Source organism: Enhydra lutris, unplaced genomic scaffold (genome assembly GCF_002288905.1).
Source record: "Enhydra lutris kenyoni isolate GAN:26980312 unplaced genomic scaffold, ASM228890v2 scaffoldscaffold35, whole genome shotgun sequence".
Lineage (NCBI taxonomy): Eukaryota > Metazoa > Chordata > Mammalia > Carnivora > Mustelidae > Enhydra > Enhydra lutris.
Genome location: NW_019154119.1, coordinates 3,656,232 through 3,681,091, shown reverse-complemented (window position 1 = coordinate 3,681,091; position 24,860 = coordinate 3,656,232). Strand labels below are relative to the sequence as shown.

At 52.3% G+C, this 24,860-nt stretch overlaps 2 protein-coding genes across 3 annotated transcripts in view; both read right to left on the bottom strand.

Moving 5' to 3' along the window:
• LOC111154044 (adenylate cyclase 3) overlaps nucleotides 1-12,312 on the bottom strand; it is a 78,624-nt gene extending 66,312 nt beyond the window's left edge. For both annotated transcript variants that reach the window (XM_022513399.1, XM_022513398.1), the window contains exons 1-2: nucleotides 12,039-12,312; nucleotides 10,665-11,515 (exon numbers count right to left, since the gene is read on the bottom strand). In XM_022513399.1, coding sequence (XP_022369107.1) covers nucleotides 10,665-11,339 — 675 coding nt within the window. In that variant the 5' untranslated portion in view covers nucleotides 11,340-11,515; nucleotides 12,039-12,312. The remainder of the gene's footprint in view (nucleotides 1-10,664; nucleotides 11,516-12,038) is intronic.
• On the bottom strand, nucleotides 12,131-19,697 carry LOC111154058 (proline-rich protein HaeIII subfamily 1-like). The gene is made up of 3 exons (XM_022513417.1): nucleotides 19,575-19,697; nucleotides 15,971-16,032; nucleotides 12,131-12,986 (listed from the first exon to the last, which is right to left on the bottom strand). Exons 1-3 carry the CDS (start codon nucleotides 19,695-19,697, stop codon nucleotides 12,131-12,133), a joined length of 1,041 nt encoding a protein of 346 aa, XP_022369125.1.
• Nucleotides 19,698-24,860: the final 5,163 nt, after the last annotated feature.

Here is a 24,860-nt window from a genome sequence, read left to right as displayed (position 1 = left end):
GGCTACCCAGGAGCAGGCAGGATGTCCCCCAGCCCCCAGGGTCCCCTTTATTCCCAATAAAGAAACCAAACACCACATGGCTCAAGTGATTTGACCCCAGGAGAATACATTTGACATGACTCCATCCAAATCTGTTCTGGAGACTTTCTTCACCCACGCATGACCTACTCTTAATTCAGTCCTCTCCAAATAGGGAAAGATACTAAATGAAAGGCCAATGCTGTGAGGCAAATCCAAAAACCCCTGCATCAAAAGTACAGAATTCAAAAAAAAAAAAAAAAAGTACAGAATTCTTTGTCCTCATGGGAAACTTCAGCTGAAAACACATTCCCTCTAACACTTACAAGGCAACAACAACAACAATGACAACAAAATGGTGGCCGAGCTCCCCTCCCCTCCCAGAAAGGGGGTTAAGTGTCCAGTGACCAACCAAGATGCCCTCCAGACATCTGGAACGTGGAGCTGCTCTTCTCTCCCCTGGGACTGGCCCAAGCTGCTCGAAATTCCTATCGGAGCCAGGAACAAGGCCAGCCCCAGCCGGAGCAACAAGCATGGCTAGCATTGGCAGTGAACCAGCCCTGTGCTGGAAGGCCACGGACACTGGTCACAGAGATAGATGCTGGACAGACAGATTAAATGATGTACCGAAGAGCTCACAGCTGGTAAGCTGGGGAACCAGGAGGTACTCAGAGTCAAATATGGGAAGCCAGTTACCTTTACAGATTCCCGAAGCAGCAAGCTCATGGGCAGGCCAGGCTCCCAAGGCCCCTGCACCAGTTTATAACTGTAGAGATCAGCTGGGGCGGAGACCAGATGCTACAGAAAAGAGAGGAAATGCTCCCTAAAATGGCCAGGCTATACTGGATCCTTCCTGAAATAAAGAGGCAGGGTCCCAGATTTGTTCCCAGAGGTGGGCAGTATAATTTACAATCCCAATTTTTGAGGTGAGGGGGTAGTGTTTTCCAGAATGCTCATGAAGGATCAACTACAATCACATGTTCAGAAAAAGAGCTGAAGAGGGCATCATGCCCCTTTGCCAGCAATCAGAGGGAGGCTGTGTCTAATGGAGTCGTCCAACGCTGGGAAACAAGCCGTAGGGACAGCAGGAGCAGAAGGAACAGCTCCCAGCCCCAGCCTGAGAGGATGACCTGCCCTCAGCAGCGCTGGATGCCCTGTGCTCAGATTCCCCTTCAGGAAATTACGGATTTGGTTTTTTAGGAATTGGCAGTCAATTTGTACCAAAGAACAGACATACACAGTATTCTCCTCCTCGAGAGGATGGCAAGGTCCATCTATCATCATCACGCTGGTGAGCAAGCCCTGGGCTTCTCAGTCAGTCTCTTCAGAATCTGGCTGGTGGGGATCAATTACCCAGGGCCCAGTCCCACTGAGTGGAAAACAGCCTTCCAGAAGCAGTCCAGAAGCCCATCTAGAGCCAAGCAGAGAACTGGGAGAGGCAGCTGCCTGGCCTTATGCTGCCAGATCTCACCCAGCTGGGCCCAAGTTACACTGCATAAGGAGCAGTCTTGAAAGGACATGGGAACAAGAAACCACAACCATGGAAATCTTGTAAAGGTTCAAATCCAGTCACTTACTTTGGGGTTTTGAATGGGGGTAGAGGGTGGGGTGGGAGTTTTTCTTAAACATGTCATTTTCAGTTTTGTTTACAATAAAGAAAGGGTTCTTGAAGAGAGAAAAGGGAAAAAGAAAAGCCTTCGTTATTAATCAAAGGAAATTTCTTAGCAACCACAAAGAGGAATTTTGCTGGAAGAAATGGTTAAAAACCTGAACAGAGAAAGGAAGACGCGTCAGATAGAAAATGGCCAGGAGGGAGCTCAAATAGTCCAACTTTATACCTAAAGGAACTAAAAGAAGAAGAACAAAGCCCAAAGTGAGTAGAAGGAAGAAAATCATGAAGATCAGAACAGAAATAAATGACAGATTCTGAAAAACAAAAATCAATGAAACTAAAAAAACTGGTTCTTTGAAAAGATTAACAAAATTGATATACCCTTAGCCAGACTCTTCAAGGAAAAAAGAGAAAGGACCCAAATAAAATCAGAAACAAAAGTCATAAATGATACCATAGAAAGAGAAAGGATTGTCAGAGAACACCCAGGAAAATTATATGCCAACAAATTGGCCAACCTAGAAGAAATGGATAAATTCCTAGAAATATACAGTCTTCCAAAACTGAATCAGGAAAAAATAGAAAACCTGAACAGATTGCTAGTAACAAAATTGAATCAATAATCAGAAAACGACCAAAAAATAAAAATCCAGGGCCAGATGGATTCACAGGAGAATTCTACTGAACATTTTAAGAAGAGCAAGTACCTACTTTCCTCAAACTATTCCAAAAAAGTAGAAAAGGAATGAAAGCTTCTAAATATATTCTTATTCTATGAGGCCAGCATTACCCTGATGCCAAAACCAGCCGAAGACACAACAAGGAAAGAACTACAGGCCAATATCCCTGATGAGCATAGATACAAAAATCCTTAACAAAATATGAGCAAACCACATTCAACCATACACAGAAAAGATAATCTTTCACAATCAAATGAAATTTATGCTAGAGATCCAAGGACAGCTCAATATTTGCAAATCAATCAACACAATACACCACAACAACAAAATGAAGGATAAAACACATACAATCATTTCAATAGATGCAGAAAAAGCATTTGACAAAATTCAACAACTGTTCACAATAAAGACTCTGAGTGGGTTCAGAGGGAACATACGTCAAGGTAATAAAGGCCATACATGAAGAACGCACAGCCAACACGCTACTCAATAGTGAAAAACTGAGACCTTTTCTTCTACAATCAGGAACACCACAAAGATGTCTACTCTTGCCACTTTTATTCAACATAGTACCGGAAGTCCTAGCCATAGGAATCAGACAAGAAAAAGAAATGAGGCATCCATATTGGTAAGCAAGAAAAATTATAGAGGACACAAAACAATACATAACCAGGGACCTCGGTAGGAAGCAGGGAGGGGCATGGATGCTCTGTGCTGGGGACTCCTCCTCTGACTATTCCCTAGAGCTAGGTCCTAGGCCCTCTCTTGATTCTACACACTTTTCTTGGGCAAAACTCACCCTCCCCATGGAGATGGGTGCCATTTAAATGCTGATGATTCCCAAATCTGGAACTCTAAATGTCTCTAAGCTCCAGATCTTGAATATAGGGCCTAGTGTTCAATAATTACCCACTGAATAAGCTGATAATTCTATGTGGATGTCCCATGGGCACCTCAAACTGAACTTGTCTTCTCCAGCCTGTTTCCATATTGCTGGATGGCCCCCAAGGCATCATGCCCGTATGACCTCAACAGTCTTGTAATCAATCTTGGCCTCACCCAAGTCCACCAAAATGATTCTTCAGAATGTAAATCAGACTCCACCTGCCCCTGCTTAAATTCCTTTGATGGACCTCACCACTGTAGGAACAAAGCCCAAATCTGACTTCTCTACACCCTGTCTCTGCAGCTCCTGTCACCCACTTATGTTCCTGTCACATAATGATGCTCACCAGTCCCAATCAAGTGCGAAACTCCTATGACTCTGCCTGTGAAGCCCCATTCCTATTATTCCCCCTGGCAAACTCCTACTCATCCTTCAAAACCCATATCAATGGCCAGCTCCTTAGAAGCCTTCTTGTTTCCCTAGGTAGGTCCTCACTAACAGGACTTGTACCAAGAGGGAAGATTCTAGAGGGAAGGAGCTTCTAAAGGGAAGAAGCCAAGTTTTCCTCTCCGTATACTCTCACTAGATCACTGCGTGCAGTCCTGATGAAATATTTGAGAGGTGGTAGAAGGAATGAAGTTTCTCCTTAAACTACAGGAATAAGCAGAGGAGGTGAGATGGTAAGAGGTCTAACTCGGCTGAGCCATTCTTCTGTATGATCTCATACAAATCACATTTTTGTCCAAAAAGGAGATTAGAATTAGGCCAACAGGATCTAGGACTCATTTTGGGGGCTCCTAAGAACCCTCCTTTGTTGCTACTTTTCTCCTCAAACAAACAGCAAGGGAGTATCAATCAGCACCCCCAAAAAGTAATATAAATCTTGCTTTTAAAAATTCTCAAATCACTTGCATTAGCACTAGAACATTCCCACCTTGGATCGAACCAAAAATTTATCAAACTCTTCACAAATTGATAAGGAAGGAAACAAAGGTAAAAGCAAAGCAGGAATGTATGTATTCAACATTTACAGAGTGACAGTCACAACCGAGGCACCACAAAGAGCTGAAAAGGAATTCAATCATTCTTAATCTCTCCTTGAAATAAATGACAACCTGCTAAGACAGATGAATCCAACATGTTTCTGAAGCACATACCTGGGCAAACTCCCACCTTCTGGTAAAGGAAGACAAACATCAGAGCCAGGCTGCCAATCTAGCCGATGCGTGGAGAGAAAAGGACCAGGGCTGGAGGCAGGGACAGCTTCCCCAGGAACTGGCACAGAGCCCTGGACAGAGCGGGTCTGCATGTTTGACTAGAGAACAAAGTCTTCTCAAGAACATAAGGCAAGGCATAGCCCATGCAGATGAACTATGAACCACTGTCTCTTTATGTGCAATGCAGTTTCTGGAACTTTCTGAAAATCTTAGAAATGATGGGTTCACAGAGAAGCAATGCCTTAAAGTTCTCTATGCCTTGCCTGGACCACATCTCTAACTCTGGAAGCATCCTGTGGTCACATGGTATTTTTTTTTACCCTGCCCAGACTCATGGATTTCTTTCATCCCTTCTCCCCAGCACACCCCTGGTTTGTGGGCAGCCTCAGAAGATGTCTGGCCTCCATCCCCTCCCTCCCAATATGAACATGCCACTCTCACATCAAGGGGCAGAATCTGTTTCCCCTTATCTTGCATCCGGCTTAGTCTTGTGACCTGCTTTGACCACTGTGACCAGTCTAGCCTTGAAAACATTCTAGTAGCTTCCACGTTCTCTCAGAGACCACCACACCTGTGAGGAAGCCCAAGCAGATCACACAGAGAAGTCACCTGGGGGAGCTCCGAGGCTCCAGACATGAAAGGCTCCCTAGAGCATTCCAGCACAGCATTCTGCTGGACGCCGAAGGCTGAACGCCACAGTCAAGAGAGCGACCCCAGCTGGTGCCTCGGAAACAGAAAAACTGCCCTGCTGAGCACAGTCGACCCAGAGAATCATGAGACCGTAGGCTCTCGTGTTGAGATTGTCACAGCAAGGGGTAAGTGAAACACACAGTCCGTGAGCACATACATGTGCAGGAAGGCCACTGAGAAATGGGCCATCCCACACTGAATTTCCTAGAGAACCAAAATATCCAAACAAGTCTTTGCCTGATTCTGACCCAAAAATGTTTTTAGAGCGCAATACCGCGCCCCAGCTTACACGAGATGTAATCCAGCATTTCCCGGATGAGCGAGTCAGCCTGGCGCACATCAGTTAGACACGGTCCTGGAACACAGCAAAGGCTCCAGCGGCCACAGAAGTGCACAGGCTCTTGGCTGCAACCCCCATCCGACTCCCAGACCACAGCTCTTGACCCGCGGTGCCATGCCTGCCCCCAGAAACACCTCCTCCTCCACGTTGCTCCTTTGAAGGATTGAGAGTTAAGAAACCAAGGATCCTATCCCGACTGGAACAGGGCTGAGGATAGCTAATCCAAGGGGTTCTTTTAGGACTGCAGAAGACAAGGAACGTTGTAATCCGACCGACCTGAGTTCGAATCCTGATCTGCCACCTGCTAGCTATATGGCCTTGGACAAGTCACGTCACTCATCATGCATTTTAGTTTCCCGATCTGTAAAATGAAAATGATATCCACCTCCTGCTGGGAGCTCCTCGACAGAAACCCAGCAGGAGCTCAGTAAATTGAGGGCACCCGTGTATACTCCACATTCATGGGCCTGGTCCTGAACATGGGTGTGAGCCCTGAGCACACACATCCAAGTGTAGGTCCGGATGACACCCACGGACGCCTACCCCCAAGAACGCATATCAAGAAGGGACAGGGGAGGGAGGGTGAGGGGGAAGGTCCGAATATTTATTCAGGCTTCGAGCACCCTAGTGGGATTTACTGCACAAAGAAACTGCAGGATGAGGGTAACCTTGGAGTCCCGGCAAGTCCATCTCAAGGGACTTTCAGGCAGGCTGTCAGGCAGAGACCACGCCTGGGTGTGCAAGCATGTGTGTGCGTACACATGCATGGACAGACGTACAACATGTACCTGCCCACAAGGCGGGCCTGGCGGGGGGCAAAGGGAGACCGCAGCACGGACACTGGTGTCTAATCTAGCCTGCTGCTACCTAGCTACCCACCAGAGGCCCAGCCCTGGGCTCTGGTTTCCTCTCCAGGGAAGCCCACTAAGGATAAAGCACAGATTTAAAATAAACACGAGGGATTGGACACTCACGGCAAAAGCTCCGAGAGGCAATGCAGCGAAAGGCAGGGCCCACCGCACGCACAGGACAAGGACATACTGGAAAAGCTGTTTCCACACAGGGAAGGACCCAAAGAGGCCACAGAGAAATGCAACCCAGGATGGGACTGAGGGGGAGACTTGCTGCAAAAGTGTTTATGTGTTCGTTAACTGACTATTCTTCCACCGTTGGATGTTATGCCTCCATGTCCCCTTCTAGGCCTTTCCTTATTATTCAGATGCCTAAAAGCTGCCCACCTGCACACTCTGAGGGGTGGGGGCAGTGGATGGTCATTTCTGTCCCGCTCTGCGATGGTGGCAGGGCTGATCCGGGGTTGGCCTTGCTGCCCGCCCCCCCACATTGCCTGTACCCATCTCTTACCTTGATGCCTCTGGTGGTTCAGGCCCTATTCAGAGAAAGAGGCCTTCAGGGAAGCCCCGGGATCCATCCTGCCCACCCTCTGCACCCATTTCTCACTCCCCAGTTACCCGGCCCCTCCATCCCTCAACCTCCTTGGGTCTCGGTTTCCTCATCAGTCAAATGGAACCGGTAACAATGCAGGATTGAATGGGAAGATGTGTATAGAACCCTAAACTCCAGCTTGCCGATGAAGGCGTCTGGAAGCATCAGCCCTCCCGCAACACCCCTACTGTAGCTGCCTCCAGCCCCTCGGAGCCGAATGTTCCTTCACGGGGTGAACAGTCTAGGTCATCGGTATGGGTGGCGGGAATTATACATCCACGGCTCTGTCATGTTCTAATTTGTAAGGAAAGGTCTTAACAGGCTATTAATTCCAAGAGGAAATTTAGCTTCCAAATAGCCTTTCTGCTATGAAATAAAGCAACAAGTGATTTTGTAAATGTTGTTCCTTGTCCCCTAACCTGTCACAGACTCTTTGCTCTAACACCCACATCAGATGCTAATAGGTCCTGAGTGCATCAAGGTCTCGGGAATGGTCGCTGGTCTCAGGAATGCCCCCCATCACCGTGGCTGTATTTTCTGCCCATCCCCCTCCCCATCTTCACCCACTGGCTGCTTACTGGTCCTGCCCTTGACCCCCTCTTGCTCCAACACATCACGTGGGGTGGTGCAGGGCAGCAGAAGGCAAGTTGTGCCATAAAAGACCTAGTGGTGCCAGGACCCAGGCCAGGGGAGGGATGTAGGGAAACCCTGCCAGCCACAGCCCAGGCTCCCCTCCACCCCAGTGTCTGACTGTGATTATCGGATTCCTGTTAGTTGCAGACCCTGCAGGTTAAGGCCCATCCCTATTGCCCAGTAATATTATTTCACTAATAAAGTCCCAGCAACACCCCATCCTATACCCCACCCGACAGCCAGATTTCACCTGCTCTTCCTATCGGAACCCCAACCTGCTTGCCTCCCATGAGAAGAGCCGGGGGCGGCTGCATGACTTGCCTGTGACATGTGGGCTACTGTAAGGACCCACCCCCATCCCTCTGTTGATCCCCAGCCCCCATGAGAGCAGAGCATGGGTTTGAGAGAATGAAGGGTGCAGAGAAGGCAGAAGCAACAGAAGCATTCCCAAAGCCCCGAAATCCAGGGTCTGCTTCTAACCATGAAACTTAGTTCATACTCCCCCGCCCCACAGGCCCAGGAGGGAATTCCTGGCCGGAACCAACAGGTGGTGGGCAAAGAAAAAGAAGACAGGAGGGGCGCCTGGGTGGCTCAGTGAGTTAAGCCTCTGCCTTCAGCTCAGGTCGTGATCCCAGGGTCCTGGGATCGAGCCCCGAATCAGGCTCTCTGCTCAGCAGGGAGCCTGCTTCCCCCTCCCTCTCTCTGCTGCTCTGCCTACTTGTGATCTCTCTCTCTCTGTGTCAAAGAAATAAAATCTTAAAAAAAAAAAAAAAAAAAAAGAAGATGGGAGGCTACAGGCAAGAGACAGAAAAGCAAGGAGGGGTGGGGGGTCTGGAGTGCGTGCTTGATGTCACTCTAGCTGGGCATCTGGCTCCCCCAGCCTCACATCCCTGCCCCCCAGCCCCTGGGCCATCCTACCCTTGATGGTGCTCCCATCCCAGGAGGTAAGCTGGGCCCACAAGGGCAGCGGGCAGGTGTCGCTTCATTCCACAGCTGGAGGACAGCTGGATACAGTGTCCTCATAACACACACACACACACACACACACACACACACACCTGGGCTGTTTCCACCCCATCTAGAAATACTGAAGGCGGCGATTCTGTGACTTAAGGAAAACTTTGGTGAGTGGGCCTGGGAACCCAGGCACCTTTTAAAAAGTCACAGTAGTTCCAAACAAGTGACTCAAACTTCTGGAACACAGCCCACTGAAAGCCGGGGCCTCCTGCATTCTATCTCAGGCTCCCAAACGGACCTCGAGAGCCACCTCCTCCTTCCCCACCATCCCCCAAAGCCACAAGGAGGGCCCTGCCTCCACGTCAAGGCCATGCTCTCCTGGGATGCTAACATGGTTATCTTCTATTTATTTATTTCTTTTCCTGTTTCTTAATCTTTTTAGGTTTTTGTCTCCTCTTAATAGTGCCCAAAGGACACCAGCAATCTTGGGTTTAGCATCTGAGGCCCCAAAGGATGGAATTTTTGTTTTGCTTCCTTAATGGACAGTGAAGCACATGGGAGACTCATGGTTCAGGGGCTCCAGCAGAGAGGAAAATGCCCGCAGGGACTGTTCAGCAGCTCGGAACGGTTCGGAGTCAGATCACAGACCCCAAATACTGCCATGTCCACCTGCCTGTCTGCCCCAGTCTGTGCTTCTACTGATTCCAAGCAGAAGGGTTCCCACCATTCTTCCCCAGACAGCTCCCAGCAGGGCCCTTGACTGGCAGAAGCACAGGCTGAAGTCGACCGACCCAGAAGTCAAGACAGCGACGGCAGACCCAGATCGGGTCGTCACTTTATGTGAACGGGGTGTTCAGAGAAAAACAAAGGACCTGTTGCTGTACCCACAGGGTTCAGATGCTGCCCCAGCCCAGGGCGAGGCTCCTGCAGAATGAGAACACAGAGCTTCCCGAGTGAGCACAGTGTGTGAGCCAGAATGGAGGAACAGGAAGAATTTGGGTCCAAGAACCAGGAAAAAGACAAAACTGCAAACTTGTGTTTTCCCTCTAACCGAGTGGGAGGCGATGGGACAAGCCCCACAGGGTTCTTGTGTCAACGCCCCACAGTCCCGCGGGGCCCCTGGAGACTCAGCCCTCAAGTCCAAAAGACCAGGATGATGGCTTTGGCCGAGATGCAGCCAGCATCACAATAAAGTAGGAAGATCACTGAAACTGGAAGTGAGAAATGGACGCTCCAGGCACATGACTACTGTACCGACCGATGGGCCTTAGGTCACTTCCCATCTCTCGAATAAAGGAGGTAGCAGGATTATGGAATTTATTAAGCCCCCCAGACTCCTCCCAATGGGTTACCAGATAAACACGGAGGCCGAGAATCACATCTCCCAGTCTCTACAGCCCCGCAGCACCTCCAGGCTCTTGGGTCCTGGGCAGAGCACGGGGCTCTTAATTAAGCTGAGGCCAAAATTCCACCCCTTCCAGCAAAACACGTCCTCAAAGAACTAGCAGACCTTTCACCGCCGTGGCCAGCACGATTGTCCCCGTTTGTGTCCCCACACCACACCTCACGTCATCTAAGTACTCCACACACCCTGAGCTCCCTGTGGCACAAGCAGGATCTAGGGCCATCACACCTTCAGGTCTCCTAGTGCGTCTTCACCCACATTCCCTCTGATCTTGGTAATGAGCACTAAGACAGACAGCCCCCACTTGACAGAGGATCACTGCATCCGCACGAGTTAGACAGCTGCTGAAGCTAGCCCGTGACAGGCTGGAGATCAGAAGCCAAGGGGGCTCCTTTCCCCACAAGAGGTCTTTCTGGAGGGATCAAGGGCAGGGACTGTCTGGGACATGGCTGGGATAACTACCGCCCCAGAACCAGGCCTCATGGGCCTTCCTGCCACCCACTTGGGCAGGACACCAGTGACACAATGGCCCTGAGGCCCAATGTCCGGACATCCTCCACTCCCTCAGGCCCAGCACAGAAAGCTCTAGTGCCAAGCCAGGGGGTTGAGGGAGAGACGGTCTTCCTGCACAAGCAGCTGAGATCCCCAGAAGCACATACCCACCCCAATGCATGTTGACTCAAGGGCCAAGAAAACAGTGCCATCCCACCCCAGAAACTGTGGCCACCCTGGATGAGAGCTGGCGGGAAGGGAAGCCCCAGGGCGGACCGAGGCAGGACTCACCTCCCTCAGCAAGTGCGTGCCCTTCAGCCCGTCCTGCTGCTGCTGGGCCACGGTGACCCCCAAGACGAGTGTGTGCACAACACAGGAGACCACGGAGATGATGACAATGGGGCTGAGGCTGAGCGGCAGCGTGATGAAGAAGGAGAATACGAAGAAGGTCTGCCAGCCCACCGTGTCGCTGGCTGCATGGGCTCGCGAAAAGTTCAGGCCCAGGTAGGAGAAAATCTGGGCGGTGATCAGCAGCCACAGCACGTAGGGCACCACTTTCCGGGTGACCCGGTCGGGGAGCAGCCCCTTTTTGCAGAGCACGAAGAGGAGGAGGTCCAACAGCAGTCCCATGGCCGCCACGAGGAGAGGAGCCAGCTTGTCGCTGGAGAAGACCACGGCGCACATCACCACCACGTAGCAGTCAAAGAGGGCCGCGAACACCACCAGCACCAGCAGGGTCTCGTGACGCTGCCGTTTGAAGTAGGTCTGATACAAGTTCTCCAAGGACTCGGGCACGAAGGTCAGTCGCATGAACCGAGGCAGGCAGAGGCAGGATCCCGAGTTCCGGACCGAGATTTCGTGGGTCCGGCCCACTCCGCGGTCAGGGTCAGAGGGCAGGCTGACCGAGTACTCCGCGGAGTACTCGGCCGAGTACTCAGGTTCGGAGAAGCCCTGGTTCCTCGGCATCCTGGCTGCCGGCTGCTTCTACTGGCCCAGGAGAAAGGGACGGGGAACGGAGGGAGAGCTCCGGACTGGGCCACCTACCAGGGCTCTCGGAGAGCTGGGGGAAACGGAGGGCCAGCCACTTCCCGCAGCAACGCACCGCAGATCTCCAGGGCACAGGTAGCGCGGGTCATCTGGAACTTAGAAGGACATCGCTAAGTAGAAACACCTCTGCTTTCCTGCCGGTGGTTCCGCACGACCCACCCTACCCCTCCTGAGAGGATCGCTGCGCACGACGCTCCAGGACCAGGGCCTTCTCCAGCCACCCCCACACTCAGGCCACCGCCCGGACGGACACGGACGGACGGACACACACACACACACACACACACACACACACACACACACACTCCTGTCCTCGTGGAACAGCTTCTTGTCTCCGGCTGGCCGAAAGGCCTGGCCACCCCTCCACCCCTCAAACTCCGGGTCCGTCTCTGTGTCATCTCTGCTCCCTCAGTCCCTCACTTCCTCACCTAAAACGCCGCCAGGCCCAAGCCTTAGAAGCGGGAGATAAAACATGCCCGAGAGCAGCTGGAACCATCCTCGGGATTCCCGAATCTTCCTTCTGTTTACTTCCTTTCCCCACCCGACCCCTGGAGGCCCGGGCTCTCCACCTCGGGGCACTACCTGCCCTCCGGAAGGCTGGCCTGCCCCTGCGTTTACCTGTGCGGGAACTCGGGAGCCGCGTGCTTCGGCCGGTCCCTGCGCGAGCTGCGGGGCTGGGTCACGCGTGTGGCCGGCGGGGGCAGGAGGGCTCAGCACGCCCGGGGACCGCGCCGCCGCCCCACCAGCGCCCGAGTCCCCGGTCCCTGGCCGGAGCGCGAGCACCCCCCAACCCCCGCCGTCAGGCCTGGGATCCGGCAGGGAGAGGCGCGGGGCTGCCCCTCAGCATCCGCGGGCGCCCGGCGGCAGGAGGAAGGAGGCGGCTGGGGCTGGGAAACCGGGGAGCGCCCGCCCTGGGGCTGCGGCTCGCGGCGCGGTCGGACCCCTCCCTCTCGCCCCCGCGCTGGCGGCGGTGGCGGCGGTGGCGGTGGCGGCGGCGCGGCTAGGGGCGCACCCGGGGCCCTCCCGGACGGGAGCGCGGGCCGAGGCCGGGGCAGCCCGCCAGCATCCTCTGGGCCGCCCGCGCGCCGAGCCGAGCCAGCGGAGTCCGGGCGCGGCGCGCTGCACTGTGAGTCCCCGCGCGGCGCCGGCGGATCCCGGGCCACGCGCGCTCCAGGCCCCGGGAGGCGGGCGGCGCCCCTCCCTCCCCGCAGTCGCCGCCCTCTCGACGAGCGCGTCCGGGAGTGGGGGGGGGGGGGGGGAGCGCCCAGCTCCAGCCGCGCGGCCGGCGGGGAGAAGGAGGGGAAGGGCGCGGAGGAGAGCGGGCGCGAGCGGCCGAGGCTCCAGTGGCCCCGCGCTCTGACCCGGGGCGGCGAGCAGGCGGCGACCGCTCGGTGGAGGCGCCGCGGTGGGCGGCGGGCAGGAAGGATGGGCGACCCGACACCTAGCTCCGCGGCAGGCCGGGTCTCTGGAGAGGGGAGCCCGGGACGTGTCCTCCCGCCTCCCGCAGGTGAGGCGCGCTCGCGGCACCCCAGCCGCCGCCTCCTTCGCCGCGGTTTCCTTCTGGGCCTGGAGATGAGAGGCCGGGGCTGAGGTTTGGGGACGCCTGCCCCGCCGGGCGCGCCGGGCCTAAGTGTCCCCGCCCACCCTGGCAGCCCCAGCCTTCCGCAGAGGGGCCCGCAGCCGAGCTCCGTTCGAGAAGGAAAAGGGGAGGAGGGGCCCGCTGGGCACCTGGCACGTGAAATGAAGAGACCTGGCTTCAGAAAGATCTCCCGTGCACATTCCACCTGCGATGGGTTTGAATTTACGAACTCCTATAAAAACTCAAATGCTCCTGTGAATGGTTAAGCCTATTAGTCTCTTACACCTTAGTATAAATTCCTTTCCTTGGCGGGGCTCCTGGGTGGCTCAGTGGGTTAAGCCTCTGCCTTCAGCTCAGGTCATGATCTCAGGGTCCTGGGATCGGGCTCTCTGTTTAGCGGGGGAGCCTGCTTCCCTCTCTCTCTGCTTGCCTGTCTGCCTGCTTGTGATCCCTCTCTCTGTCAAATAAATAAATAAATAAATAAATAAACAAAACAAACAAACAAAAAACTCCTTTCCTTGGCTTTGTCAGAACCTTGCCAAGCGCCACCACAGGCCACAGGCTTTAAGAATTAAGGGAAAGGGGATGGGGCGCCAGGGTGGCTCAGTGGGTTGGGCCTCTGCCCATAACCCAGGCTCGGGTTATGATCTCAGGGTCCTGGGATCGGTGCTGGGATCTAACCCCGAGTTGGGCTCTCTGCTCAGCAGGGAGCCTGCTAACCCCCCCCCCACCCCTCTTTGCCTGCCTCTCTGCCTACTTGTGATCTCTCTCTGTCAAATAAAAACAATCTAAAAAAAAAAAAAAAAGAATTAAGGGGAAAAAAGCATGGGGGCTGGGGGAGCAGGGGGGTGGGTTGCTGAGGACAGCCAGCAGCATCAGGGAGAGCAGAAGATACGGATCAGAAAGGAGAGAAAACTCACCATCCAGGTCCTGGAAAGAGTGATCCCTTTCCAGAGCCTCAGTTAACTCAGCCCTCAGGAAGAAGATTCATCAGGGAATGGATCCTATCACAGCTGTTTCTCTCTGTCCCTCACACTAATTCTGAAATGCAGCCAACATCAGTCCAAACTTGTCAGGGCTCTGATTACCAAGGTTGGGGGGCGTCAGGTCAAACTTAGGAGAAACATAATTTGAATAAAACACCTTTTCCCATTGTTTTCATTTGTTTGGAGTCCCAGCGTTTTTTATTTTGAATTGTTGCGTGCAGTTAAAGGAGGCATGATTTTTATGTTTAACAGAGAGACACGTGTTAATAAAAGAGGATGACGTTTGGGCCTTGATTGAGGGATGGAACGATAGGGCGATGGGCATTAAGGAGGGCATTTGATGTAATGAGCACTGGGTGTTATATGAAACTAATGACTCATTACACTCTACCCCTGAAACTAATAATACACTATATGTTAACTAAATTGAATTTAAATTAAAAAAATACTGTTTGGGTCTGCGTTGGCACAAAGGACACCCCCCCTTCCTGGTACATGTGACTACCATTGGAGTTCTCCTGTGCGGCTTCCTACTTGGCAAGACCATGCCCAGCTCCTGGGCCGTGTGTGTTCCTTGCTGGGTTTTTGCCCTTGTGCCCCAGCCTCAGCTCCAAACCCCCCTAGGGAAGGGAGAGGATTCCACACAGTTATCTCTGATAAACAAAACAAAACAAAACAAAACACACACAAAATAACAAAAAACCAGTCTCCTGATGCTCCTGCCCTATTGCTCTTCTATACTGCTCCAACTCCCTGACCTTCCCTACTCTTCCTCTCTTTGCTGTGGGCACCTCTTCAGCAGCTGAGCCAGGCTGAGCCAGGCATCAGAGAGCCTCCTGACAAAGACTGACACCCCCTCCACCCCCGCTCGGCATTCTGGGTAATGGGTGCAGCCCTTCCCTGTGGATATGGGAAGCTCCGTGGACCTCCCTAAGAGCCAGAGGCAACTGAGTGAATATTCCAGAGCAAGCAAGCTGCTCGAGGTCCTGTGCACAGAGACTGGGGAAAACACAATATTGGGAGACAGGCCGTCAGGCCTGAGAGCCTTCCTTGTCTGTCTCGCTCTTGGCAACGCCTCTGGCACCTGGAGCCAAACAGTCATGGAATGAATGATTCCCTAAGAAGAAACGACACTTTAGAAGGGCATCTCCTGCTGATGAGGGAGCCAATAGACCTCATTCATTGATGCTGAAAATGCCCTGGACCAAGGATATTAAAAATAACTCCATTCAAGAATAGGATAGTAGGTGCCTTCAGTTCCCAAGCTATACATTTTCTATTGCTGTAATCCGGACAACTGGCAAGCACTTGCTTTCATAATCCAAAGATACAGTAAGTCTATCTTAAAACACACACGTTACACACATAGGCACGCACCCACGCAACCCAGGACTATGAATGGTTGTGTGGGTGACTTGCCTAGGACGCATGTTCTAAAGTGAAGATGGAATCTTGGGCTTGGGTAGAAGCTTGGTGGGCGTCCTGACCCCCACCCTAACTCAGGATCGGGGACAGGATATCTCTTTGCTGAAGACACCTCTTGTTTGTACAGCTTGAGACTGGAGATGATTTCCGAGCAGTAATTGCTGTTGCGTAAACAAGAGTGGTTTGGCCCCCTGGAGAGATGCGGTAGCTCCTGAACCCTGCAAACAATAGATCAGAGCAGAGCCCTGGTGTCCTGGGGAAAGAGAAGGGGGAGGAGAGAAGGTCTTTAGCTCCCCAGGTGCTGGGCGCCAGGAGGGCCCTGTTTGGGGCCTTAGCTAAAGGCAGAGCCTGAGACCAGGGCCTACATGCAGTTGGCTTGACTGGACAGGTGATTGTCAGGGAAAGAAGAGAGGAAATCCAATAAAGACAAGGGTGTGTGAACAGGGGGCACAGTGGCTGGTAGGGCTCAATTCCTTCATGCACAGAGCACCTCAGAACTTTCCACTGCAGGACTGGGCGGGGGGGGGGGGGGGGGAGGGGCATCGATCCCTGCTTCCTACCCCGTGGTGAAGGGGTTGTCGAGTGGCACATTCACTCTGGAGTACTGGCAGTTGTGAGCTAGCTGCAGTGGGCCGAATGATGGGCTCAGAGGCGGGAAACAGGACAGCACAGAGGACCTAGATGCCTATGCTGCAGGGCGGAGGAGCGCAGTGGGCCAAGAGGATGGGGCCCAGACCCTGCATCCACTCCCACCGTCTTGGAGGTTTGAGCCCTGTCACTGGAGGAGAGCGCCACGTGGTCCAGGAGGAAGCCGGCCCTCCGCAGTCCGAGAACTCAGCCTGGGCCCTGGCTAAGCAGCTGAGGCCGCGGGATCTCAGTTACTCACCCTTCCCAAACGTGGGTCCTGGGGGTGCGATGACACAGCACTCACACCCAAGTGGGGTCACTGGGAGGAAGGAGGAACTTAATGCGAACCAAAGTGGGTGGCAAATCTCCACAGAACAAGTCAGTCTGAGGGAGCTCGGATCCACCTCATGGTGGGATCCCCATGGCGCTCTGGCCTCATCTGTCCCTGCGTGACCCATGCTGGGCTAGGCTGCCACCTCCCGGGAGCCCTCCCTGGTTGCATCTGGGAGCCTCTCCTGATTCCACTGCCATTTTCCTCTCCGACAGCATTGGCCTATCCGCCGATGTCCTTGCTGTCCTCCATGTCCCTTGGTGCCTCTGCTTCTGGGACACTGACTGGGCCACTGTGTGTGTTTGTGTATGAGGATAAAGGGGAGCATGATAGGAAGTGCATGTGTGTGAGTGCTGCGTGTAGGAGTATGTGTTTTGTGTGTGTGTGATCAGTGTGAGTGGGAGTGAATGAGGTCGGTGTGCACGGGAATGTATGTGTAGTTGGTGTGCAGTGTGTGTGATCATTGTGACTGAGCATCTGTGATCAGTGTGTGTGAGTAGGTGTGGTGAGTGTGAGCACGTATGCTCAGTGTGGTGTATGTTCCGTGTGAGCAAATGTGCTGAGTGCGGGCGTGTGTGATCTGTATGTTAGCACGCGCGTGAGTGAGCACGTGTGCGGGTGAGCTTGCGTCCCGCAGGTGTGGCTCCGGCCTCCCCTTCGGGTCCCTGTGCCCCACTTGTGCTGCCCACTGGTACGTCCTGCTCACTGCCTGCAGGGACTTCCACAGCCTCTCACGTGGGCAGAGGGAAGCGAGTAGAGAGAGAGCACAGCACCGGCCTTCCGGGGCAGGGCGCGTTTCTGGGTCTGTCCTGTGCCTAGGTATGAGCATCCCCTCGGGAGCAGGACCGGGTCCCCTGGTCCCTCCTGCTCAGTACTTGACACAGACCAGCTATTCCTTAACTTGCCACCAAAATGACATCAAGTAAACCCTAACCGCAGGTCAGTGTTCCTGTGCTGGACTTGGGTCTCCCAATGGGGTCAGCAATGAGGTCAGTATCCGCAGCCCCCATGCTGTGTGAAGTGGGCCTTATGGGCCCAGTGGTTTGTGGCTCTCCTTTAGCTTAACGAGATAAGCACCAATGTCCCCAGGACATGGTGACCTCGCAGCTAGGGGCAGCAGAGAGAGGCTGGGATGCTGAACGGATGCCGAACATGCACTAGGCCACACAGAAGTCTGGCTCAAGCAGGAATCCTCAAGAAGCTTCCTCTGGTCATTTGCTGCTTCCTTAACCAAGGTTGTACTCGATCTCAGAGACCTGGCGTTTAGTTGACAGCCAGAGGCCACCTGTAGAATCGTGGCTCCCCAGATGCCAGAGGGGACACGAGGCATCATCCTGTTCCAGCCCAATGAGGAAGTCGAAGCCCAGACAAGTTAGATTTGGGGAAGGCAAGACCCATGCCCATGGAGCGTGAAACAATGTGTGAATGCTGAGTAATCCCGGGGCCTCTGTGGAAATGTCACGTTTCCAAAAGCACTCAAACCAGGGCCCCTCTGGGAAGAGGCACCATAGAAATCCGTGCTAACGAGCCTCTCCCCCGGCCTGCTGGGGATAAGAGAGAGCAGACACAGATCTGAGAACAAGAGATGGCGAGACAAGGTCCAGGCGGGGAGGAGCTGGGGGCCTCCACCTTCATGGTCCCTCTCACAGCGGGAAGGTCACAACACCCAGAAGAGCAAGGCTGAGACCGCCACGGGGTCAGGCTGAAGGGGCAAAGAGAGGGCTGGTCTAGGGCTCTCCCAGCAGATGAGAACAATCTCCCATCCCCCTAGCCTCCCCTCTCCATGGGTGCCACGCCCATCTCGGGAATCACCCTTGACCCTGCCCTTCTCACCCTGCCAACCAAATCTCTACCCTGCAACCAGGGCGATCCTTCCAAATTCAGATCTGATCTCATCGCTATCTTCTTTGAAAATCCGGTCCCTAGCTGTCCCTGTTCCCAGGTAGGAGGACTGCCCAGTTCCCACCTGCTGGGGGATTAAATAAGAAAATACTAGGAAAATGCTCAGATGTCACCTTCCCTTTCAAGCTGCACTAAAGGAACTTCAGTGATATTTTTACTTAGGTTGAATGGTGACCCCCAAAAGGGGTCCAGATCCCTGGAACCTGTGACTGTGACTGTTTGAAACAAGAGTCTTCGCAGGTGTAATTGAGTTATGGATTTTGAGAGAAGACCATCCCGGACTGCTTGGATGGCCACAATCCCAAAGCTTAGCGTCCTTTGGAGAGACAGGCACAGAGCAGATCATGTGAAGATGGAGGCAGAGTTTAGGGGATGGGGCCCCACGCCAGGGAGCCCCTGGAGCCACCAAAAATGCCAAGTGGCAAAAAGGCGCTCTCCCCTTGAACCTCCAGAGGGAGCGCAGTCCTGCCAACCATGCTGATTGCAGGCTTCTGGACTCTGGAATGGCAAGAAAATAAATTCTGCTGTTTTAAACCACCCAGCTGTGGTTGTTATGACAGCTGCAGAAACCTGAGACAGGATCCAACAGCACATTTTCTAGGCCTTTATTGAATGCTTATTAGGATTTGGTGTAATTTTACCTGTCACCCCATTTACTGGACTTTGAGCCCAGGTTCAAGGCCTTGATTCACCTTCACACCTGGAGTGCCTGCCCTGCAAGGTTATCAGTGAGCCTCACTGAATTAAAATAACTGATCTGTTGGGTCCTCTTTCCCAATCCCAGAGCTTCTTCAATTACTCGGAGATGTGCCAGGAGGTGGCAAGATCCGCCTCCTGGTTATTCCCAGACTTCAGTTTTACCGGAAGTGATCCCCCACCCCTTGGCAGGAAGTGGAGTGATTTAACTGGCAAGTAATTTTAATCACTATTTTTATCACGAAACCAGGGATTGATTTCAGGGCTTGACTGGTGAGTGGAACCCATGGATTTGTATCTGTTTGGTCATGCAGGACTGCAAGAAAACAGACACAAGGAGCTATCTCTGGGTCATGCCTCCAGCTCTCATGGGGGCTCGTTCTCTCTACACCTGCAGGAATGCTGGGGATGCCCACGGTCCACGCCACTCCCCGGACCTGCCCCGCTACTCCTCCTGAGCCCAGCCACTTGGCGCTCCTCACCTCCCCAGCACACTCTTCATGCCCCCATCACTTTGCATATGCCATTCCCTCTGCCCAGGTCTCTCCTCCCCCACTGTCCACCTGACACACTACTCCTCATCCTCAAAGACCCCCTTCCCGTGTCACCTGATCCGTGAGGTCTTCTCGGATCTCCAGCAGGGGCAGCCCTTTGGGAACCACTGCGAGGACAGTCTGCTCATCTGTCTTCCACTTGGCCGAGGCCCTCAGAAGTGGACAAAGTGTTCCCATCCGTCCCCTCACCTGCTTCGTTTCTTGATGGCACGGTCTGCCTGGAACAACAGTGTATAATTATTTGTTTGCTCACAAGTTTTGTTTCTTCCCCATAGAATGTGAGTTCTGCTGGAAAAAGGGCCCTGTTTCACTTTTTTTTTCTTTTAAGATTTTTTAATTAATTTGAGAGAGAGAGTGAGCAAGGGGAGGGGCAGAGGGGAAGGGAGAGAGAGAGAGACTCTCCAGCAGACTCCCCGCTGAGCATGGAGCCGGACATGGGGCTCCATCCCGCAGACCTGAGATCACGACCTGAGCAGAAATCAAGAGCTGGGCATTTAACTGACTGAGCCACCCAGGTGACCCTTGTTTTGGTTTTTTCAACTGTTGATTTTCACGTGCTTAGCATCAAGTCGGCCCAGAGTGAATGTCCTCCTTTACTGAAGCTCCCATAACAAATTACTACAAATGTAGGGTCTAAACAGTATAGATGTATTATTTTACAGTTCTGGAGGTCAGAAGTTCAAAACGGGTCTCATTGGGCAGAAGTCATGCCTTTGGCAGAGCTGTATTCTTTTCTGGAGACTAGGGAAATCCAGTTTTTCCTTACTTTTTCCAGCTTCTAGAGACCACCCATATTCCTTATTTCATGGCCCCCTTCTTCGAAGCCAGTGACATTACACCTCTCTGCCATTCTTCCATAGCCACATCTCCCTCTGACCAGAGCCTGGGAAATTTTTCCCATTTTAGGGACCCATGGCATGAGGTTAGACCCACCTGGATAATTTCCCCATCTCAAGGTCCTTCATCATACTTGCAAAATCCCTTACGCCATGTAAAGTAACATTCTAGAGATTAGGATAATGAGCTTGGGGGGGGGGTCATTGTTCTGCCTCCCCCGGTAAGCGCCTGCTAGGATGTCCAGGTGGTGCCCATTAGAGCAAGGACCCATGCGAGCTCATTTCTCCTAAACAAATCTTCCCTGGATGTTTCCAACCTTGGTGTTGTGCTCAATGGTATTAGCAGGTTAAATGTGGAGATCATAAATCATCTTAAAAGTCTGTAAAAGGGTGCTTTTTTTTTTTTGACAGGGAAGAGGTCCTTGAAATCTTTTAATGCAAAAGCAAGCTGCAGAAGGAACTCATTCATCTGCCTGAGATCTCTGGGGCTTCCATTCCGTGTTACCTAATCTGCATTAACAGGACAGATCCGATGTTCCAGGAAGGCTGGTTGGGAACAAGAGGTGATCCCAGCAGCAGAGCGGACACCTGAGGTTCATGGGATTCATTCCATGACTCTCCAAATCCCCGTCATGCTGCCGCTGGAATTGTCTCCCAGAAGCCCAGTTTCCATTGTTGCGCTTCCTCAAGAAAGTCTGTGGTTTTCTTACTGTTTTCAGATTTGATTCTAAAGTCCTTAGCATCCAGGATATTATTCCTTGGTTGGGTCCCAAGCTCCTTATCTCCTGCAATCTTCACAATAGTTCTGTGGTGTAAAATGATTATTATGTCCATTTCACAGATGAGAAACCTGAGACTAGGTTCAGAACTTACCTAAGGTTCCCATAAAGGGCACTGCCGAGTTTATACCCATGTACCTGACCTTAGGGCCTGGCACCTATGTACCAAGCAATTTGATCTGCCCCGCCTGCCAGTCATTGCTGCGGGAATGACCGGCTCAGTAACATTCCCCCACTGCTTGGTGGGGGTCAAGTTAGTGCTGGACCACAGGCGGGGGAAGCAAAGCAGGAGAGAGGCTGAGCCTTTGCCTTCAGGCGTGTCTGTTCAAATCCAGAGTTGTCCCCCAGCCTGGGAGGCAGGAAGGCAGCCCAGGTCGGGGGGCTGGAAAACCAGAGAGCAGGCCCACAACAGGCAACACCCAAGGGGAGGCCTGCGTTCTAGCCCAGGAAGGACCCAGGTCAGCTTAATTTACATACCGCTGACCCATTTTCAATATCTTAAAATAAGACACACTGAGTACAAGCTTTAGTGATTGTCTTTATCAAGTCAGCACACAGTGAGGCCCAGGACTGCAGAGCTGAGGTTGATTGTCTCCCTTGGTCTTTAAGGGCACCCTCCCCGCCCTCACCCCAGTGCTGGGGCCTCTCACCTTCTCTTCTTGTCTCTCCCTCCTCAGGACCAGACCCCAGAGGGTGATCCGCCCCAAAGCTGGAGCGATTGATGCTACTGCATCAATCTCGCTTCCTCCTGTAGGAAGCAGACCCTGGCAGCAGGCAGATGGGACGCACAAATCCCTAAGGATGGAGGCGGAGCCAGAGCTTGGCGCTTAGACATGTGGCCACAGCCCGCAATCATGCTTCGCTCTGGACCCCTTTACTCAGTCCCAGGCCTAGGGGCTGGCCAAAGGTCCCCCCAGGGGGACAGAACCTGTCCCAGGGACACAGAAGGGGGAGGACAAAGTGCACGCCATCTCTCATCCAACCTGCAAACAAGAACAGAGTGAGAAGACCAAGAAGATGGGGGTCAGTTCCCATTCTCCATTTCACCAGAAGAAAGTTAATGAGGCCAGGAGAACTCCCCCAGGGATCTCTGTAGAAGCAGAAGAGGGAGAGGTAGCCCACTCCCAGTGATCTCTACACACACACACACACGCACACATACCTGCATACACACCTTCAATTGATGGTCAAAGGAATAAAAGTCAGATCGATGGCCTTTCCGACTGCACTAATAAGGTGAGGGAAGACAGCAGTCTACAGGCAGAGTGGCCTTCCAAGCACCCCCACCTCCACTCCCACCACCATTATATCGGAGTGTATATGATCCGAAAAGTACAGTGGGGATTGTAGAGAGAAGTCCCTGCCTCCTGTCCAGGGCTGACCCCTCCCCTTGCCCAGGAGACCATCCCCTACACCCCACTCTGGACCTTCCCCTTTTCCCCTTCTCTCCAGGCACTTCTCTCTCAACAGACAAGGCTGCTCCTATCATCGATCACAAACAAATGACAGCCCTTCTATGTCCTTCATTCCCTCCGGCTGCCGCCTTGACTCCTTTCTTCCAGGTCAGGCTTCTCGTGGAAATCTACTAAGCCGCATTCATAATGTTTACTCAAAAAAGGCAACCAGGAAAGGCTGTGTGCAGTAGGGCGCCTCTGGGAAGGAGAAAGGGAAAGAGCATTTGCCCAGAATGAGGGAAGGACAGCCCGCCCAGTGGGAGCCTCCGTGAGTGCAGACAGGTTGGCGGGGAAGTCCAGCCAGGACCTGGGGATGAGGAATGCAGGTGGAGTGTAGAAAGGGAGGTCGTGGTGAGGCACGACCCATAGAATGGGGCCAGACCACCAGAGGCCTTGAATGCCGAGCTAAAGCAAGGGCTTCCCACTTGACAGTCACTGGGGATTCATTTAGACAAACCACAGGTCGTGACCCGCTACGTTCTCTCAGAGGATTGATTTGGAATGAAAGATGGTTTGGAAAAGGAAGAGACTATCAAGGGAAAACTGGCAAGAAGGCGCAAAAGAAAAACTACCGGAAGACAGTGGTCCAAACTAAGTAATGCTCTCTAGGATTCATTCCACAAAGTGCTCAGGTCTTGCTCGTGAGCTGTCATGCTGACTTACACCCAGACGCATGGGGTTTCGGGTAAGCACATTCACGTGTTTTTACAGTTAGTAATTTTTATAGCTGTTAAATAATTCATGCTGGCATTGTTTTCCGTCTTGAGTTCTTAAAAAAGAGGCTGTTTACTGCGCAAGGGTTGGCGGAAATAAATCAGCTACCCACTTTGTCATCCTTTTTTCAATCTTGCTGTGCCACGTGGGGGAGGCCAGGCACTTTCCAAAAGTGTTATCTTCAGTGGACCCCGTGCTGAGCTTTCTCAAAACCAGATCAAGAGCTTAGTCCTTTTTTTCCTTTATTGAGTGTTTTTAATTTACTTTTTCGTTTGATTCAAACTCCTCTCAGTGAAACGGGTTCAGAGTGGGTTTTAGCAGTTTGTGTCTCTCCCCCTCCCTCCCCTCTAGGATGCCCCTGGCTTTACGTGCCACCCACCCCGATGGCTTTCCTCGCAGCCAAGCGAGGGCCCAGAACTTCCAGTGGGAGGCATTCAGGTCAAGATGACTCCAGCCCTTCCCTTTGTTAGGAGCCCCACAGAGCCCACGCTACCTATCAGCTTTAAATCTGTTTGCACAGGAAAGCGTATAGCCCTGCTCTGCTATTTTTAGGAGCTACCAGCATTGACTCAGTCTCTCTGCTGGCTTGCAGCCCTCTGCTCTCTCCTTCCCGCCCTGTCAGGGACTTGCTCCCATCTTAGAGTGCTGAGCTCATCTCCTGTCTCCCTGGCTTGCTCAGCTTTGGCCTGCATCCCCCTGTTTGTCATTTTCATGGGGTAGGGGCACTTCAGGAGCTGCATTTCCTTGCTTCTCCATTTTTTTAAGTAGACTCCACACCCAGCATGGAGTCTGACATGGGGCTTGAACTCATGACCCTGAGCTCAAGACCTGAGCTGAGATCTCTTAATAAGAACTCCACAAATCACGCACTAACCTGGATGGAACTGGAGACTTTTCATCTTGTTCATAATTTTGTATTCATGTAGCTCTAAGTGGGAGTTAGGGTTTTTTTGTTTTGTTTTGTTTTTTATTTTAATGAAGTCTAAGTGCCTTTAAACAAAAATAATTTAGGGGCGCCTGGGTGGCTCAGTGGGTTAAGCCTCTGCCTTCGGCTCAGGTCATGATCTCTGGGTCCTGGGATCGAGCCCCACATCGGGCTTCTCTGCTCAGCAGGGAGCCTGCTTCCCCCTCTCTCTGCCTGCCTCTCTGCCTACTTGTGATCTCTGTCTGTCAAATAAATAAATAAATAAAAATTTTAAAAAAAAAATAATTGACAGTTGATCCTTGAATAACACAGTTTTGAACTGCATGGATCCACTTATACATGGATTTTTTAAAAATACAGTATAGTACTATAAATGTATGTTCGCTTCCTAATGATTTTCTTGAAGATATTTTCTTTTCTCTGGTTTACTTTTTCATAAGAATATAGTAGTAATACATATGAACACAAAATATGTGTTCAAATCTTTATGTTATCACTAAGGCTTCTGGTCAAAGGTAGACTATCAGTAGCTAATTTGGGGGGGAGTCAGAAGTTATACTCAGATCTTCAAATGCTTGGAGGTTGGTGTCCTTAACCGCTCCCTGCCATTCAAGTTCAGCTGCACATTAAAA

What these genes read in the sequence shown, in the direction of transcription:
- LOC111154058 (XM_022513417.1), bottom strand. Translation starts at nt 19,697, where the DNA reads ATGGGAACACTTTGTCCACTTCTGAGGGCCTCGGCCAAGTGGAAGACA. An exon ending in GAGAAGACCTCACGGATCAG is followed by an intron (nt 16,033 to 19,574) that starts GTGACACGGGAA and finishes GGCCCACTGCAG; the next exon opens with CTAGCTCACAACTGCCAGTA. An exon ending in GACAACCCCTTCACCACGGG is followed by an intron (nt 12,987 to 15,970) that starts GTAGGAAGCAGG and finishes TCTCATCTCCAG; the next exon opens with GCCCAGAAGGAAACCGCGGC.